Genomic DNA, 19,033 nt, shown 5'->3' on the forward strand with positions numbered 1-19,033 from the left:
AAAGTAGTTTGTAGGTGAAAATATTTCAACACTATTTATATTCTTCCCTCAAGGACCTATGATGTAACACTTGTTATCTCAATGGTAGTTAGACCTCAGTGCTTGGCATTTATCATCCTTGTGACCAAACTGGATAAGATTTTCCCAGTAGCCACAGCTGAGTGTCCAGATGGAGGCAACTCATGTCTAACCAACAAGTTCGGCTATCTTAACGAGTACTGATTTCAGTGAGAATAAAAACCATACCTTGATAACAGATTCAATTCAACAAGCATTTTTACAGATTTACAATGTGTTCTAGGTGCTAAGGCTAGAAAGATGAAAATGGAAACAGATGGCTTCCACCAATCATGTTGATGAAATATTTAATTTGGATGCACACTGCTTTGGTCATTAAGACATGAATACCCATGCCCATAGTTCTGGCTTATTTTCTGCCAAAATATTTTGGTTTTTATATAAAAACATCCAAGTAACATATCGGGGCATGTGTCCTCAGGAAGAAGTGTAGAGACTAGACTTAAGGGTATGTCAATAATATAAAATAGAGGAACAACCTACAAGTAACTTCAAAAAAATTGAACCATATTTCATTGTATGTTTGCCTTTTGCTGGCACCCAGATACCTTATTACATGTATTTTCAACCAAGTTCTTAGTCATTTTAAAGAATGGGTTCACATTAAATTGCTAATTTTTCCTAAAACATAATATCTAAATAAATAATGCACCTAGAAAGAAATGTCTCAGTCACAATCTTTCAGCATCATTTGTGAATTTATAGGTTCCTATCACAAATCTTGTACCTCATTGTAAAAATGAATATAGCTTTTTAGCTGTCTGAACAAATTCTAAGGTATAGTTCAAATATGTTTGAATGAAACAAATGTGGCCATTGATTTTCTTTGGGTGGTTATTACTTTTCTTATTTATGTTTGAAATGGAAAATATATTAAGGATTGCACTGATAAGAATTTAATAGTATACAACAGTTAAGCAGAGTATGGTTAACATAGACACAGAAAGGCATGTATTTAAATCTGTCACACTTTTGCCAACAGAACTTATAATAATCAATTGTACAAATGCTTCATGACCTTCTATCACCTACAAGGCTTAAATTGTTCAGGATCTTACAGGGTATATCAGATTTATAAAAATTTTTATTTATTAAAGATCTACTATCTTTTTCAGTAGGACTTTGAACTATACCCATAAATGGACTCTTGGTAGAAAAAGAGATCTGGTTCATCATTTTTTCATTAAAACCTTGAAAGCACACGTCCTCCCTGGCTTCCTTTTCCATCCTCAAGAGCACGCAACACCGCACTCTATGAAATTGTGAAAGTACAAGCATGGTTCTCGGCATCCTCTTCCATTATGCATTTAAAGCAGGATAATGCAGACAATCCAGCTGAAACTGGCAGCGTCTGTTATTGGCAGAAGGGGTTAATGATAAGGACAATGGATATGGACTCAGAAGATATAAGCCTTAGCTCTGACACTTGTTAGCTATGTAAGTTTGAACAGTCTCTTATGCTTTCTGATCCTCAGTTTCCTCACCTGAAAACTGGGAATGATAATATTTGTGCTATCTAATAGAGGAGGGGTGAAGTAACTGCTTTGTAAAGCCTTATGCGCATATGAATTACTATTACTGACAGCAGATGTAGGTTTTTCATTATCGACACTTGGGAAGTTGTTGGAATGGACATATGGGGTACTAGTTGCATGCTCAAGAGGACTGAAGGCCATGTGTACTTTTTTCTGGTCCTGTCTTCCTGCCAATAATCCATCCAGATGGGGATATCATTATACTCATGGGACAAAAAAAGCCCACTCCATTTATTACTTTAAAATCATGAAGAGCATCCATTTATGGGTATTGAGAGACCTGATGCCCAATGGGTTGGGCAGCCAGCACCATTATTAACTATGGTACAAATGAGATTTTTTTTTTACCTTCTTTATAAAAAAGGTGCTTTATCAACCTCGAGACAAACAGATAAGCATAACTTGATGTCACCAGTTCAGTTATCTCATTATAGTCACTTGCATGCTATTTTATTTTGCAAAATATTAAGTGCTGGTTTGAGAGATGATGCGATAGTCACTAAAAAGAGTGCTATTATTAGGCGTGGAGATGACCTTAATCCCTTCAAAATTTAGGCATGTGGAAGTTTGCCAAGTGGTTCTGAGTGTCTACTTTTACAAAATGTTACTACAAAGATAAAATGAAATGATTGTTTTCCAGTGCAGACTGATAAAGATGATCAGAGCAAGCTTACCAGCAGAAGCTTCCACCTGGTGTTCAGGTCCTCCAGACTGTTGAGGTTATATGGGGAAAGCTGAATGCCGGACGTTGTGAGCTGCCGGGCAAGGCCATTAACGTGGTTTACATTTTCTTCAAGAGGGGCGATTTCTCCTCGGAGTGCCTGCAGGAAACAATCCAGGACAAGTGGGACAATGTAAATGCTGATGCTGAGAGCGTGTAAGTATGACTACACTGAAAGGGGGTGAGCTCCTGGCTCGGTCACTTAATGGTGACACAGCAACAATAATGAACATTTTCTCATGGGCTACGCGGAACTTGTGGAGTGGTGGGATGGTGCTAGAATCAGAAGCGCATCTATTTCGTTGTTGGAACAGGAATACGTCAACTTTACTTTTCACAATAAATCACAAAATATTGGCAGAAAAACTCTATACCATAAACATAAAAAGTTTCACTTAAGGGTTCTTTTTGTCACGTCCAAAAAATGATATCGTAGTCTCTTGGTATTTCTATCCACGTGACGATGATTTAGGGAGATTCCCATGAGGCATCTCAGAGCGTCCCCGAAGCACCGTCATAGGGATTCTAAAGCAATGCATCATGACAATCTGTTGAGCAGAAGAACTCTATGCAGATTTGGGGAAGATATTACAATGCATCACATCTAACCCCACCATGGTGACATTTATGGATCTTTAACATGATACATCGCATCCGAACGTACCAATGAGCAATTTCTAAGGGACAAATTCTCTCACTTAAAAGAACAGTTTGTGTAATGTAATGCCCGGGCACAAGGACAGCATAACTTACTTGATGATATGCTGCCCTTGTCTGCTTGATCCGGGGTGGGTGTTTCTTCTCTGTCTGGTTCACTATATGTATTGACAAAATATAGGATACCCTGGATTTTGTTCTTTCTTTCTTTTTCTTTAATTGGAAAGAATTTCCATGTGTATTTCTAAAGCTGGATGGCATTTTCAAGTTTATCCTAGAAAGAAGTTCCACAATCAACACATACCAAGCACTTAGGTATTATTATATTTTAAATAAGAAAATATAATAAAACCTAACAGCTTGATACATCAAGCCAAAGTTTGGACGGTATTAATGGCCAGCTTGGAATGAATATTTTCGGTGACCTTCTGGCAACTCAAAATGAATATACCCAAAACCGAAATCACCACTTTCCCAACAGAATCTGTCCCACTCATAGGTCCCCTACTTCTTACAAACATTCCCAGGTGTGCTCAATTCTAAAAAGGAAGAGGAAGGCCTGCTTTTGGCCCTTCTTTCTCATTCAAATATCATTCTATTTTCCCCCCTTTCATAACTAAGCGTCTTTAAAAAAGTTTCTTTCCTATCTCCTCTGTCTTCAATCCCTTGCAGTCTGGCTTCTACTCAAGTTAGCTTTCTAATGACTAAAACTTCTCTTTCAAAGGACATTAATAACTTAAAGACAAATACAATGGCTTTTCTCTCAAGTCCTTAGCCTTGACTCTAGCTTTTGACATTGTCAACAACCCAGCTAGGTCGAGCAACAGTTATGAATTAAGTCCTTACAGAGTCCCAGGCACTAATCAAGGCTCTGAAGACATAATGACAAGATGAATTTTGTGTATCCAAGGAGCTTATGTGCTATCAGGTGAGATAATATGGATATATTATGATATAGTGTGGCTATATTATATTATAATATGGATGGACATTACATATATACATATATGTATATGTACGTGTGTGTACATATAAATACACACACACACACACACACACACACGGTGATTTTTGTGGGGAGAAGGGACTAGTAGCTGAAGGAATAGGAAAGGCTTGATCTGAGCCTTAAAAGAAATGAGGGCTTCTGGGAGGATCCAATGTAAAGGCTTGGAGAAGGGAAATGAGGAGGGGGATATCTGAGTAGGAAAGAAAGGAAAAAAAGGGAAAAGAGCATTTATTAAGCACCTACTATGTGCCAGGCACTATGCTAAGCACTTTGCAGTTATCTCATTTGACCCTTACAACAATCCTGGGAGGTAGGTGTTACTACTATCTCCACTTTACAGTTGAGGAAAATGCAGACAGAGGTTAAGTGACTTGCCCACCATCACAAGCTGGCAAGGATCCGAGGCTAGATTTGAACCTAGGTCTTCTTGACTCCAGGCCCAGTACTCTATCCATGTACCACCTAGATGCCATACTGATAAATAGTTAAGAAGGCCATTTTGGCTAGACCATAGTGCACGTGAAAGAGTGTGTATCATAAGGCTGGAAAGGTATATTGTGGCTGGATATGAAGGGCTTTAAATACCACATTTAAATTTAAATGCCACCTCTTCTGCATTAGTGACACTCTCCTCTTCTGCCCATCTTGACCCCTTGGTGAACCAATTCAATTCTACACCATCCTGCTCTCTTGAATCTCTAGTCTACTTATCCTATCGCCAATCATGCCCAGCCAAGCCTCAACCTTGAATCACTCCCATCATTCTCTGCTTTCTCTCCCACAAATGTGCTGCTGAATGAGTATGGAGAAAATCACACAACCACTCTGTTTGGGTTAACTAGAAATTCATGTCATACAACTTCATCTAGGCCCTCACTGCTGCTAGGTAATCCTACCCTACCTACCTTTTAAACTCACTGTCTCTCTCTTTTCATACCTTGTCAAACCTCCGATGGCTCTCCCTACTCCTCCACTCTTTCTGCTGAAAGCCTTACCTTTTATTTTATGGAAAAAATTGAGGCCATTTCCTGTGAGCTCCCTCTTCTATCCTCTTCCTCTTATCCTATTACTCAGCCGTGTTCTGCCACTATCTCCTCCTTGACCCATCTCACATGAAATGTTCTCACCAAGGCTAACCCCTCTACTTGCTCAAGTGATAGCATTCCATCCCATCTCCTCCAACAGACTGCTCCCTCTGTCATTCCTACTCTTTCCCATATTTTCAATCTCTCCTTGTCTAGTGGCTCATCCCATACTGCCTACAAACATGCTCGTTTCTTCTCCATCCTGAAAAATCCCTCATTTGAACCCTCTATCCCTGCTATTTCCCTGTATCTCTTCTCTATATTACAAACTCCTCAAGGAGGCTGTTTATAATAGTTCCCTTCATTTCCTCTCCTCTCAACTTTCTTCTCAGTCCCTTACAATCTAGCTTCTGACCTTATCATTGCACTAAAACTTCCATCTCCAAAGTTACTATGGGTTTCTTAGTTGTCAAATTCAATGACCTTTTCTCAGTCCTCATTCTCCTTGACCTCTCTGCAGCCTTTGACACTGTTTATCATTCTCTTTTCCTTGACACTTTCCTTGGTAGATTTTCAGGAAACCAATCGCTCGATTCTTCTTCTACCTATCTGATTGGGCAAGCAAGAAATCATGAATAACTTGGGAGAAAGCAATTTTGGTTGAATCATGAAGCCAGAAGGCAGAATGTAAAGGACTAAGAAGAGAGTAAGTGGAAAGGCAGTTGATACACCTACTGTAAATGATGTTCTCGAGGAGATTGGCCACAAAAGGGAGGAAAGATATAGGACAACAGTAAAATTACCATCTATCTACAGTACAATTCTGCCAGAATATTACTCCAGCACCTCACATTCAAAACTGAGCTTGTTATCTTTTCCTTTTTCAATAGTTAATATTTATAGAGTGCTTTAAAGTGGGTAAATTGCTTTATAAGCATTATCCCATTTTATCCACACAATAAATTGGAGATCTAGGTACTATGATTATCTAGCATGTGTGCTCATTATTTAGGCACCATTGTTCACTCTGTCTCTCATTTTGAAATCTGTTATTCTTCCCCATCCAGAGCCAACCCGTTGCTAAGTCTTGTTGATTCTGCCTTTTCAACATCTTTCAGCTCCAATTCCTTCTTTTTATTCATGTTGCCACCACTTTTGAGGGTTACACAATCACTGTAAGAACAGTCATCTGATTGGTCTCCTTGCTAATCCTAACCCTCCAAAATGTATTCACCTCCAGCAGACCACTCTTGTTAACATAGCAGCCTCGCTCCTCTGCTCAGAAACGTTAGTTTGGGTACCTTTCGTCAAGGAAATCTCGAACTCTTTGTTTGGCATTTAAGGTTCTCCACAATCTGGTCATATGCAACCTGCCAAGTTTTACCTCCTATGAATCTCTACCATATACTCTATAGAACTAGAGGGAAGGAATAGGATTTTTAGAAAGGTGGTTTTGGGGATGATGTAAGGAGAAATTTTCATATAATTAGTTACTTAAGAATGCAAAGGGGGTGAATTAGGAAGTAGAAGTCTTTCATTAAATTCTGGATGATGACTTTATGGGAATGTTGTTGAGGGAGATTTCCTCTCAGAGTTTGAAGGAATTTACAGGTTACACAATACGCATCTTTGAGGACTATTAGTGTCTATAGGTTTGGCTACATGACACTTTGTGGTCCCTCTTAAATCCAAGATTCTATTCTGAGTAAATGTATTTGTAACTTAGGTATTGTGCCATGTCAATTACTTATTTCATATTCCTAATTCAACTAGACAATTATAAAGTACAAACTATGTGCTTGCCAGCAGAAATATGAACACACGTGAAATAGTTCCTGATTTCAAGGAACTCTTTCCACTGGGGTAAATTTAGCAGATTGACAGAACTTAATAAATCTTAGCAACAGTCTTTTCATTTATATTTTTTAAAATCTTGCTTCCCTGACCAACTGTTATCTTTATTCCATCTGCTTCCTTATCATTTTCTTTAGACCTTAGGTTCATTCCTTTCTTCACTAACATTCTCCTTTACCCTGAAACTAATAATTGTTTTAGATTCATTTTGTTTACTAGAAAAAATAATAAAGTGTTCTTAAAGAAATTTAAAATTATTTGCATGGAAAAATACAGTAGAGCCTCACTGTAAATGAGGATAGGCAGCATATTGGAGAGGGAGCAGAGGACTTGGAGTCGGTAAGAGTTCGAATCCTGTCTCATAGATGTGTGATGCTAGGCAAGTAACTTTCTGAAATAATATATGTAAACTGCTTGGTAAACCTTAAAAGCACTATGTAGATGTTATTTTTCATCATTATCATCATCGTCATTATTATTAGTAGCGGTAGTAGTAACTGCAAACCTGAAAATGCTTGTGACTATAATTTGAGACATTAAGTTTATGGAAGACTGGGAGATAATCTCCTTTAACCAAGAATTGATAACCTCATTTAGTAGCAAACACACAAAATGCCACACAAGAATAAATAAACTTGTAATCTTTACTTACAAGTCAGAGGTAGTAAAGAGTGAGGTGTAATGATGTGGAAGAGCAGGGTAGAAGGGAAGGTGCATGAGTAAAGTTTTGCTTAGTTACATAAAGTATTGAAGTTTTGGGGCATTCAGGGGATAGGAGAGAGTGGGTAGAAAATCAGGCACTGAACAAAAATGAAAGAAAGGAAGGTCTGAAGACAATAAAGATTAAGTTAACTGACTGCATTTCAATAACAACTAACCTTTATGTGGCATTTTATTGTCTGCAAAGCTCTTTACAAATACGATCTCATTTGAGCCTCATGTTAACCATGGGAGGTAGGTCCTGTTATTATTTCCATCATATAGATAAAGAAACTGAGGCACAACAAGGCCAAGTGACTTGTCCAGGGCCACAGGCTATAAGTATCTGAAGCCGGATGGGAACTCAGGACATCTTAACTCCAGATCCAAGCCTCTCTTCACCTTATCACCTAGCTATCTCCATATACATTGCTGGAACCCTATGTAAATATAAATAGGGAACATTGTACCACGTATATTGAAAAGTAGATTTAGTGTTATATAGAAAATATTTATATGTGAAATAGGCTAATAGTAGGACTCGTATCTGGGGGTGGGGTGGGGAACAGAAAAGCAGTCTAATGGTATTTTTAAATGTTCTGCTTCTGTATGACCCTGGGCAAGTCACTTGACTTCTATTTGCTTCAGTTTCTTCAACTGGAAAATGAGGATTTATTATCCTCCCCTATTATTTATTATCCTAGCACCTATCTCCTAGGGTTATTGTGAGGATTAAACGAGTGTTATCTATTACCATTATTTTATTATTCCTGGTTTTCAAGAATGCAAATGTAAATAGATCTTTACATTTAAAAATACTTAGTACACATAAATTGTTACAAAATATACCATTCAATTCTACATTATATCAAAATTCCAATATTTGAGATGGCATTCCTTAATTGTCTTTAACATTTGTTAAATGTTTTTAACATTAACATTTGTTAATGTCTAACAACAGACATTGTTCAAGTTCTGACTGAATAAATAGGAAGCCTTTAAGCAGGGATATCTATTATATATTGCGGATTTTCCTAGAATCAGTTTAATAATTGATGTATATTCTCAATGGAAAAATGAATGAGACCAAATCTGACCAAATGACCATTCTCATATAGATAGAATTTTTACCTTACTAAATGGATTTGACTAAAGATATGAAAGGGCTGATTTATAGTGATATGCCTTACAAGGGAAGGTTTACTTTAAAAATATCCAAATTCATTGATTCATTAGCTACTCAATACCTGTTTAACTCTGATCAACCAGAAGGCTGGTAGGGAGTTGGCCCCTTAAGAACCAGAGAAGGCAGATTTACCAGGCCCATCCAATGATATCAAAGAACACTCATCTCTATTAAATCACCATCAGCACTTTCTGCCTCTGACTTGCCTAATACGTCTTTCTGCACTTTGTGCCTGGTTTTTCATTTCTAAAGTCACTGAAGAATTTTACTATTTCATCTGTTTGCCCTAGTCTCAGAAATCCTTTCTTGGACATTGCATTTTCTCTTCTATTTGGACCTGCATGCTTCCTCACAGATATATCTTTATAATCTTTGTGAAGATCCTATCCATTCATCAATCAGTCCCAAGCACAGCCTCTAATGTGATCTGTTCTCTCTGGGAACCCTGACTCTAGCTTTCTATAAGCTGCAGGAAGTTGGTGATCACATCTTATTTAAACTTGGTGTCTCTCCAAAGGAGTAGCATATCAGGTAACTATAGTGTTTATTAAAAGAATGAATGAACATGTTCTTCCTTGACTAAGCACCTGATATGTATGTTATGCGAGGTCTTGTTAAAGGAGCTGGAGATGGGAGGCAGGGATGAATCAAATACATCCCCTGGCCTCACAGCAATTACAATCTAGTACATAGTTACTAGATTCTTATTTTTCTTCATTTTATTTAAGCCTGCATATTTTATAATTATAGACATCAATCACTCTAATAACACCAACAATAGAAAAGTGTTAACCAAGAAATGCTTCCTTTTTCTGCCCCAATTAATGCTAGCAAGATCCACTGGGCAAAGGGTGCCTTACATTGTAAGCTGTTCAGTCTCTGAAACCTAGCACCACTTTAGATCTTAAGTATGTAGGTGAGAATATACTAATTGAATACGCATAAAATGACATCTAGCATTACAATAAAAAGTCTCACTAAATTAGACTAATTGGGGGGAAGGACAGTCTGAATTAGCAAAAAGTCTGAATTAAAGGGAATTAGGAAGTCAGCTCACTTTTATTGCCTTCAAGCAGATGTAGTAAAATAAGCTAATGACTAATGAAATTGATGGAATAGATGCCTGTTTGCATCGCAATGGATGCTGCTGACTGCTATCCACCAATGGACCCAACATAGCTCTGTGTCATTCAGAGGAATGGAGAGGTGAGTCAGTGCCACTTATGGCATCTGGGCATCAGCTAGATGGAATAGGCATTGCTAGCTCTATTCATGTTATTCTAAATCAAGTCGACACTCCCAATGAATTAAATAAAGCATCTATGTTCCTTGACTCTCTCTCTCATGTACTGACAATCGTGACTCTATGTCTACTGGGTCAAGTCACTGCTATTGTTTTTTAGATGTAGATCTCTGCTGATGTTTCCAAGATCTACTTACCCAGGCTTGATCTCTCTCCTGATCACCAGTATCATATCTCCATCTGCCTATCAAACATGTCAAACTGGGTGTCCTGTAGACACCGGAAACTCATGCCAAAACTGAAGTCACCATCCACCCTATCTCCTGTTTTTCCAAGTTCTCTGTTACTCTAGAGAGTACCACCATCCTTCCAGTCACCCTAGGGATTACACTCAACTCCTTACATTCAGCATGTTGCTGAGTTTGATTGATTTCATGACATCTCTCACATATGCCCCTTTCCCTCCTCTGACACTGTCACCACCCCTGTCCTTACCCTTTCATGCCTGGATTATTGCAATAAACTTATGGTGGATCTCTGCCTCAAGTCTCTCTACTCAGTGCGGTCAACGTTCTACTCAGATGTCAAACTGATCTTGGAGATGGCTAGGTGGCAAATTGGATAGAGACCTGGATCTGGAGTTGAGAAGACATGAGCACAAATCTGGCCTCAGACACTTACTTGCTATATTACCCTGGGCAAGAAACAACTGCTATTTGCCTCAATTTCTTTATCTGTAAAATGAATAGTAATATCCCCTATCTCACAGGGGTTGTTGTGAGGATAAAATGTTTGCAAACAAAGTACTATATGAACGTGATGATGGTGATGATGATGATGATGATGATGATGATGACAATGACGACGACGCCGGTCTGACCATGTCACCTCCTTATTCAATAAACGTGAGTGGTTCCTCATCACCACCAGGATTAAATAGAAAATCTTTTGGTATTCAAAGTCTCTCTTAACCCGGTCCTGTCTTACCTCTCTCGTCTTTTTATATCTTACTTCTCTCCACATACTTTGTGAACCAGTGATACCGGTCTTCCTGCTGTTTGACCCCCATGATACTCTACCTCTTAACTCCAGGCATTTTCACTGGCTGTCTCCTATGTCTGAGAATTCTCCCCCTTCTCACCTCTGTCTCCTGGCCTCTCTGACTTCCTTCAAGTCCCAGATAAACTAACACTTTCTACAGGGAGACTTTTCCAATCCTACTTTATCTTTGTGTCTTCCCTTTATTAATGATCTCCAATTCATTATGTATAAACCTTGGTTGTACATGACTGTTTACATGTTGTCTCCCAAATTTGACTATAGACTCCTTGACAGAAGGGACAGTGGGTCTCCCACACTTTCCTTGTATTCCTAGAGCTTGACACAGTGCTCCACAACACAGCAGGTGCTTAATGAATGCTTGTTTATTGACTAGCTTATGGTGACTCTTTGATAAAGACTTGACCTTTCTCTCCAGCTGGCTCTATTTGGACTCTAGGCTACTGTGATCTGGACTTCTGCAAGTAAGCCTTCTACTGCCTCCATTCTCCTTCTGGCTCTTGCCCCTCAGCTATCATGAGTCATCTGGTACCTGTATTGTGATGCAAACCGAGAGGCCTCAGTCTGTCTCTGTTTGCTGCCTAGTCCATAGCCTACTGTCACCATGGAGGATGCTGGGCAGTCCTACAACAGGGGCACAACCCTTGGAGCTGACTGTCAGACTTGATTGATTACTTGAGAAAATGTGTTCTTTGAGGTTAAAAATTCATACAATAGTGTCTAAACAAGTGAGGTGAGAAAAAGAGTTAGATTTTGAGTCTGGGAATTCCTCGGGAATCCATCTCTATAATGTTGTCTATGAACTGCTAATTACCTCCTTTATCCCCTCACTGCCTATAGAAACATACGTACACATGCACACACAAACTGCAGGAAACTACCAACCTTATTTCAAGCTTTGTGTAACTTTCTGTCAACAAAATTAAAGGTACCAAAAAGGTTGTGTATGGGTTTTTACAGAGACTAAATGCAAAATCACCAAGACTAAAATAAAAACGTTTCTAATGAGTATAAATAAATCACTTAAACAGGCAGTGTTCTTAGGCTGTTTAAGAAATGAAAGGAACACCAATATTTTCTTTCAGAGAACTCTTAATTATATGAAATGAAACACGAAGTGGCAGTTAAGGAAATCTCTTTATTTATTTATTAAAGAATGAATGATAATCCATGAATTGCCAAGGAGACCAACTATTTCTCCCGAGTGAAAAATGGCACATGCAGGAGCTCACTTAGGGTTTCCTTTAGATTAAAAGAAAAGTTTCTTCTACTTGCTAAAATTTTCACTAGCCTGCAAAACATTGACTAGATTTTTCCATTTAACATTTTTTCTATTAGGTTCCCTCCTTTCCCAACTGTTCCTTTTCTCACCCTGATAAAGAAATTGAATCTTCTGCCTTTTTCAAGGACACTCACACCAGATCTTATCAGTTGAAATAAAACAGAGGTACAGAAGGATGAGACAATTCTGCCATAAAAATTTTACTTTTACCTAAACTATGCATGTAATTCAGACATACTCCCAGAATGCCACATGAATCCAGATTCTGAGAGCTAGGTAACATTAAATTAAAGAGAAATAAACAAATTTTGGACATGCTAGCTAATTTATTTTAAGTCCGAGCCTGTACCAGCTTCTGTAGTAGTCTTATGGATTCTGGTTTTTGAGACCAATTTTAATATTGTCATTATACCCAGGGAGACTGATAAAAGTTTATCATCTGCTTCTTAAAAAGGTACAACAAATTTTTAAGTATAATCTGCATAATTAACATTTTAGTAAAAACTAGCTTAGTAAAAATTAATCTGGTGGTGATATGCAAAATGAATTAGTGTGGAACGGAAACTACTGAGATTGTTATAGGCATGTAGAAATAAAATGATTAGAGACTGAATGAGGGTGATGGCAGTGGGAATACATATTTCTTCAAGTATGTTCTTACAGATGATTTAAATGTCATAAAGTCTTTGAGAGAGCATGGACCCCTATCTCTTAAATATTTTAGCATATAGCATGTTGCCACACATATGTGTTTGTTGTTCAGTCATGTCCAACTCTTTGTGACCCCATTTGGGATTTTCTTGGCAAAGATACTGGAGTGGTTTGTCATTTCCTTCTCCAGCTCATTTTGCAGATGAGGAAACTGAGGCCAACAGAGTTAAGTGACTTTTCCAGAGTCACAGAACTAATAAGCGTCTGAAGCCAGATTTGAACTCACAAAGATGAGTCTCCCTCATTTCAGGCTCGGCACTCTGTCTACTGTGCCACCTGCCCATTACATATATGTAGGCACACCTACTATTATTTGATAACAATGATAAATATGATAACAAACAGTCCTCTGAAGGAATGTATTCAGAAAAAAATTGTTCATGACTATAAACCTCAAAGTCTTTGAACAACAAAATAAGGAAAGTCCTTAGGACTATAAAGTAACAGTTCTAAGAGGTTCTCTTGTTTATCATTAAAACAGATTTTGCTATCTCTGTGATGCATGTAGGGGTTGTAATAAGTATGAAGCGATGGATGTGAAGTGTCCATGTAATAGGCTGTACCTAGCTTCTTTTAGATTGGGTATGTATATTTAATTTAGTGCTAGTGGGGACAGGTACTGTTGAAACAAAATGGGTTTTAGAAGATTTGATTTTTCATCCAATGTACTGTTATAAACTCAGAAATAGTAAAGTAGGAATGAGCTAGAGGTTAATATAAATCCTCTAAGAAGGAGTTGAGATAAAAATAGTTCAGATAGAAGTTTGCTCAAGAGAAAGATAACAAAATGCCCTTCAGTATTTTCTACTTTTTGCTTATTACAGCTTCTGAATTGGATAAAGGACCCCTGGCCTTCATAAAATACCATTCTTTCTTGAGAAAGAACCCCACAAAATACCCCTCCCCAACATAGCCAAATTCCATTAGAATGCAAAGTGCTTTCTTGATTGAAAAGTTGTTCAAGAGAATAGATTAATTATTATAAGGATCCATCTGTTGCTTACTATATAGTTTATTACAATCCAAGGAGGAAACGAGGACAGCAAGGTGGCACAGTGGATAGAGCACTTGGCCTGGAGTCAGGAAGACCTGAGCGCAAATCTGACCTCAGACTAGTTGTGTGACCCTGAGCAAGTCACTTAACAGTTTGCCTTAGTTTTCTCATCTGCAAAATGATCTGGAGAAAGAAATGGCAAACCACTCTAGTATCTTTGCCAAGAAAACCTCAAATGAGGTCATAAAGAGTCAGACACAACTGAAATACAACCAAATGACAGCAAGGAGCAGCAAAAGAAAATATTTACTTTTTTTACTTAAAGTATTTACTGCCATTTGTAAGAGTTTTTCATTAGTTAGTAAATTGTGCATATGCCTCTGTGTGTGCACATGTGTGTGAGTGTTTGCTATGGTGACATGCTTTACATAAGTATGGACCTAAGATATGTTAAGTTAACTCAGAGTTCTAAATGCTTCTCTCTTCTCACATAATTGGCATACACTTCCCAGATATTATTCTGGCTTATCTCATCATATCTACACCACAAAATATCCATCTGGATATATTCTTTCTTTTGTAGAAAATATCAATCTAATATATCTATTTCTTTTCTTTAATCCATGAAAACTCAGTTTAGCACAATCAAGTGACGGATTAAAGGTGAGTTTACAATTTTCCAAAATTTGGTGAGTTACTAATTCTGCTGATTTCTGACTCAAGGCTTGTAGCTGGTATAGTGGATGGTGTGCTAAACCTATAGTCAGGAAGACCTGCCTTATATACTAAGTAGCTGTGTGATTCCAGGCAAGTCTCTCAATCTCTGTCTGCTTCAGTTTCCTCTTCTGTAAAAAGACCTACTCAGGGATGTCGTGAGGATAAACTGAGATAACAATCGTAAAGTGCTTAGCACAGTGCTTGGAGCCAGTCAGTACTTTGTAAATGTTAGCTATCATTATTATTATATGAAAATATAATTTTTCTAGCAGACTTAAGGAATAAAGACTGGACTTGTGATTTTCTTATTAAAGGGAACACCCGGCTGAGGAAACTCCATCTCCCAAAACAGTTTGACACCTTCTCTGCATTTATAGTCTTAGAGAACTGCCTAGAGCCCTGAGAGATAAGTAACTCGACCAAGGTCTCGTACCAGTATGTCCAGAGGTAAGCCTTGAACTTGACCATCATCAGCTTTGACCCTGACTCTCTCTTCACTGCATCATTCGGTTTTTCAGCAAACTTAAAAGTATTACTAGAAATTTCGTTACTATTGTAGCAAGGAGAAAAATCAATATTTTGATTTTGATCAAAGAAGTCATCAGAGAGGAAAAAAAAATCCCAAACCAATGGATGACTCTATTATTTCTTAAAACTTGATCATTATTGAAGTAATTGGTGTATTTTATCTAATATTAGCCTCTTCCTATTTTTTCCTTCCCTGATGTAAGCAAGAACACATTTTTAAGTACCATGAAAACCTGTCACTGGTCTTGGAAGGGAATTTAGGTGAATGCTATATTATTTTGCCATCAAAAAATTACAAATACCCATTGACTAAATAAAAATGCACCCTGCATCGTTCCTACCTTGGGTAATATAAAAGGTTAGCATGCACAGAAGATAATTGAAAAGATTTTTGAGTTTTTCTACAAATGAAACTGGGCCAAAATTTCATTGAAACACAACTTGCATCCTGATACTCAACCAACCTCCAGGCAATTTTAATGAGTTGACAACCCTGAAAATCTTTTCCTTCAACTTTTGTAATAAAGTGTCAGAGTGTTTTCAAACAAAATATTTTATTCATTTTGTAAGCCAAGAAATCAATAGGATTTATATCCATTTGTGTGGTTTATATTTCTTTTGATATTAAGGTTTATTGGGTACACAAGCTTATTTATTTATTTTATTTACATTATATAACATAATATAATACAGTTATATAATATTATATGTATGACTACAATTATAAAATAATATGATATGATATTACTTATTATATCATATTATAAATATAATATTACTTGCTATATATATCATATCATATAGCCTATCCTATCCTATTATACGTACGGCCACAATTACAATATTATATAATATAACAATATGTTTTTTATTTTATTTCTTGGGTACGTACAAGTTGCCATCATCACGAGTAACCCTTATGGTCTGGGAAAGGATTTGTGCAGGTCACAGCAAACCCTAAACCATCTTCTCATCCCAGCTGGGAGTAGAATACACAGTCGGACATTGCAAAGGAGGAGGGCTGCTCGTGCAGCAAAAGAATTACCCATTAAATATTAAAAGATTTCAAGGAAGGTATTGTGTAGGTCCATCACGGAGGATTTCTGACAGAACATGGACAAAAACTACACAGGAAGTAAAAGCATGGATGAACTGAGATCTGAACATTTGGAAATATTGCCAACATGGATAAAATTAATTACTAGTGATTGTATTGAAATAGTAAAGATGCAGACAAGTTGCTGGTTTCTTGGCTCTAATTAAGGTGTTTTGAAGCTCTGGCCCAAAGACTATCCCACTAATGAGGCCAACATACTGTAGCGTTTATACTGTTGTTTGGGGGAGGTTTGGATCTGCATTTCCACAGGAGCTATACTTACTGGGTTTCAGAAACAGCGGTACCTACTCGGTGATTGCTTAACTGAAGCTCACGAATATGGATCCTGCTTTGAGGAGGTTCCCTCTCTGAGTACTATAAAAGTGAGCTCTTGGTTTGGTCTTTTTTCACTTTTCAAGAAGACCCTTGAGTCTATTAGAGCACAGCAAAGGGAAAGAGCTTTCCCTTGACTCCACCCTCACTACCTCCACAGGGATAGTGATAGCGACACAGAAGGACACGGCAGGTCTTAGAAAGAAATTCAGACACTCTTACTGAACCCTAGTCTCCTGTATATTAGAAAGGGGATTTTAAGTTCTCTGGGCAGTGTGACCATAAAATCTAGCCTTCTAGTCACAGAAAAGAGATTTTCTAGGGAGTACTAACTTTGGCTGTTGCCTTCCTTGTAAGTAACCCAAAGCTGGAGAGCTGAGTTCAAGCTTTTAAACAGCAGCATTCTTAAAAGCAGAGGATTTCCTTAGTATTATCCTTCTAAAAGAAGGAGGAGCAGCACCCTATAGATGAAGGACTAATGGAGGTTGGGGTTCTCAGATGGGAGGAAGAAATTGAATCTTGCCAACACTCCTATTGCTATAAGTCATGCATTTTCATATTAAAGTGAATAATTGCTCTGCAGTCACTTCTATCCCACCCTCCCCCACCCCAAAGTGTGTTTGATTCCCTGGAACATCTAATGAGCTATTTGCATTGGAGATCTTCAAATTGCCCATATTTGGGGAAACCTAAACACTACATACACCTGTTTTATTTTGGACATTTCCTCAGAATAAAACCGGTGTAGTAGTCACCAACCAAAGAGAGAGAGTGACCTCATATGGGCACAGTTCATGTAATCCCAAAGTCTTTGGAGGGTCCTGAGCTATAAGAAACACTATCACATCTCATGAGTTGGGCAAACTGCTGAGAGTAAAACCAAAACAGCTCACTGTTAGGTGGCCCCTAGGTCTTTACTTAGAAGGTCCAGAGGGTCTTTAATAATCCTTTTCATGCTCAATTGAGAAATCAGGAGGCTCTCCTAGAGCTGATATCTACACCTTCTGAATTCCTGGCCAAAATACTTAATGGAATGAATTAATGATGCTCATGGGTCAATGTAGGGAGGGGCAATCTGACCTAATCAAATATAAAAATGTCCAGGTTGGGATTGCTACCACTCTCTAAGGATGGCCCTCCACTTCTTGATGATCCAAATAGATCATATTTTATTCCCCTCACTGTCTCCATCAGTGCCTCTAGGCATACCATGTAACTGCCAGTTATATTAATCCTAAAATCTAGAAACCAAGGTGTTTTTAGCATTGGTGAAGCATGTATTTTGACACCTTCCTGTAACCAAGATTGAATAAATAATCTAGTTTCAGGGGCCCCCATCCCTAATGACATTATCTACTACTTCACAGGACATGAGACAAGAACAGAACCCTCCCTGAATTCTTGGACATTAACATCAAAAGAAGTTCAGATTACTGTCCCCTCAAGATGGCAGCAGCCATCTAAGGGTGTGATATCATCAGATCCTTAATGGCTTCATCATCATAGACTAAGACCATCTTCTGTTTATTTCTGGCCTCCTGTATCAGTTGGAGCAGGCCATAGTTTTCCATCAAACTGGACCTTGGTGGAATGTGGTCGATTTTGGTGAAAATGGTGTAACATAGAATCTAACCTGTACCCAACAGAGAGACAAATGTATTATAGCCATCTAGACCTAGTTCCAGCAATATGAATCCCTTTGGACCTCCACCACATTGTAGCATTTAGTGAACTTTGTCTCCCAGTTCGAAGACATCATGGAAGTATAATCTATTTAAACTCATTCAATTAGTCCATAGTGTGTGGCCAATCTTATTGAGTACAGTGTCTAAACAAAGTTAGAAAATGTATTGTTCGATAGAAAAAAATGGAATTTCTTAGGCATCTGAAAGAGGTTATCAGAGAGTTAGGAAGGATCATCAGAAAGTAGACATGGGCTCCCAAAATTATAAATTACCTTTAGAATGGTTTCTAGGGTATTATTGGAGGGTCATTGATTGTAGGTTCTGCTCACGGACATGGTATTCTTATGGCTATATACACCAAACAGGTACCCCAGAAATCAAAGAAGAGATATGCCATGGCATCTCATTATACCCAGACTCCCATTGCCTGGGGGCCTCTCTTCTTATATATAGACTCACAAACTAGCCTATTATGACCCTGTACCTACTTTTCCTGTAGGAAAAGAGAAATGCAGCAGATCTATAATATCTGAAAAAAGGAACTGCTGGCTATAAAGACAATCTTTAAAGTATAGTAATACCATCTTCTGGGATAACAATGGCTAATGACCATCCATACCAAAT

General features: G+C 37.9%; 1 protein-coding gene across 6 annotated transcripts in view; it reads right to left on the reverse strand.

Annotated features, from left to right (window-relative positions):
* DMD (dystrophin) overlaps positions 1–19,033 on the reverse strand; it is a 1,925,924-nt gene that overhangs the window by 338,558 nt on the left and 1,568,333 nt on the right. For all 6 annotated transcript variants that reach the window (XM_036747778.1, XM_036747779.1, XM_036747772.1 and 3 more), the window contains one exon: positions 2,288–2,434. In XM_036747778.1, the coding sequence (XP_036603673.1) occupies positions 2,288–2,434 (147 nt within the window). The remainder of the gene's footprint in view (positions 1–2,287; positions 2,435–19,033) is intronic.

Source organism: Trichosurus vulpecula, chromosome 2 (genome assembly GCF_011100635.1).
Source record: "Trichosurus vulpecula isolate mTriVul1 chromosome 2, mTriVul1.pri, whole genome shotgun sequence".
Taxonomy (NCBI): domain Eukaryota; kingdom Metazoa; phylum Chordata; class Mammalia; order Diprotodontia; family Phalangeridae; genus Trichosurus; species Trichosurus vulpecula.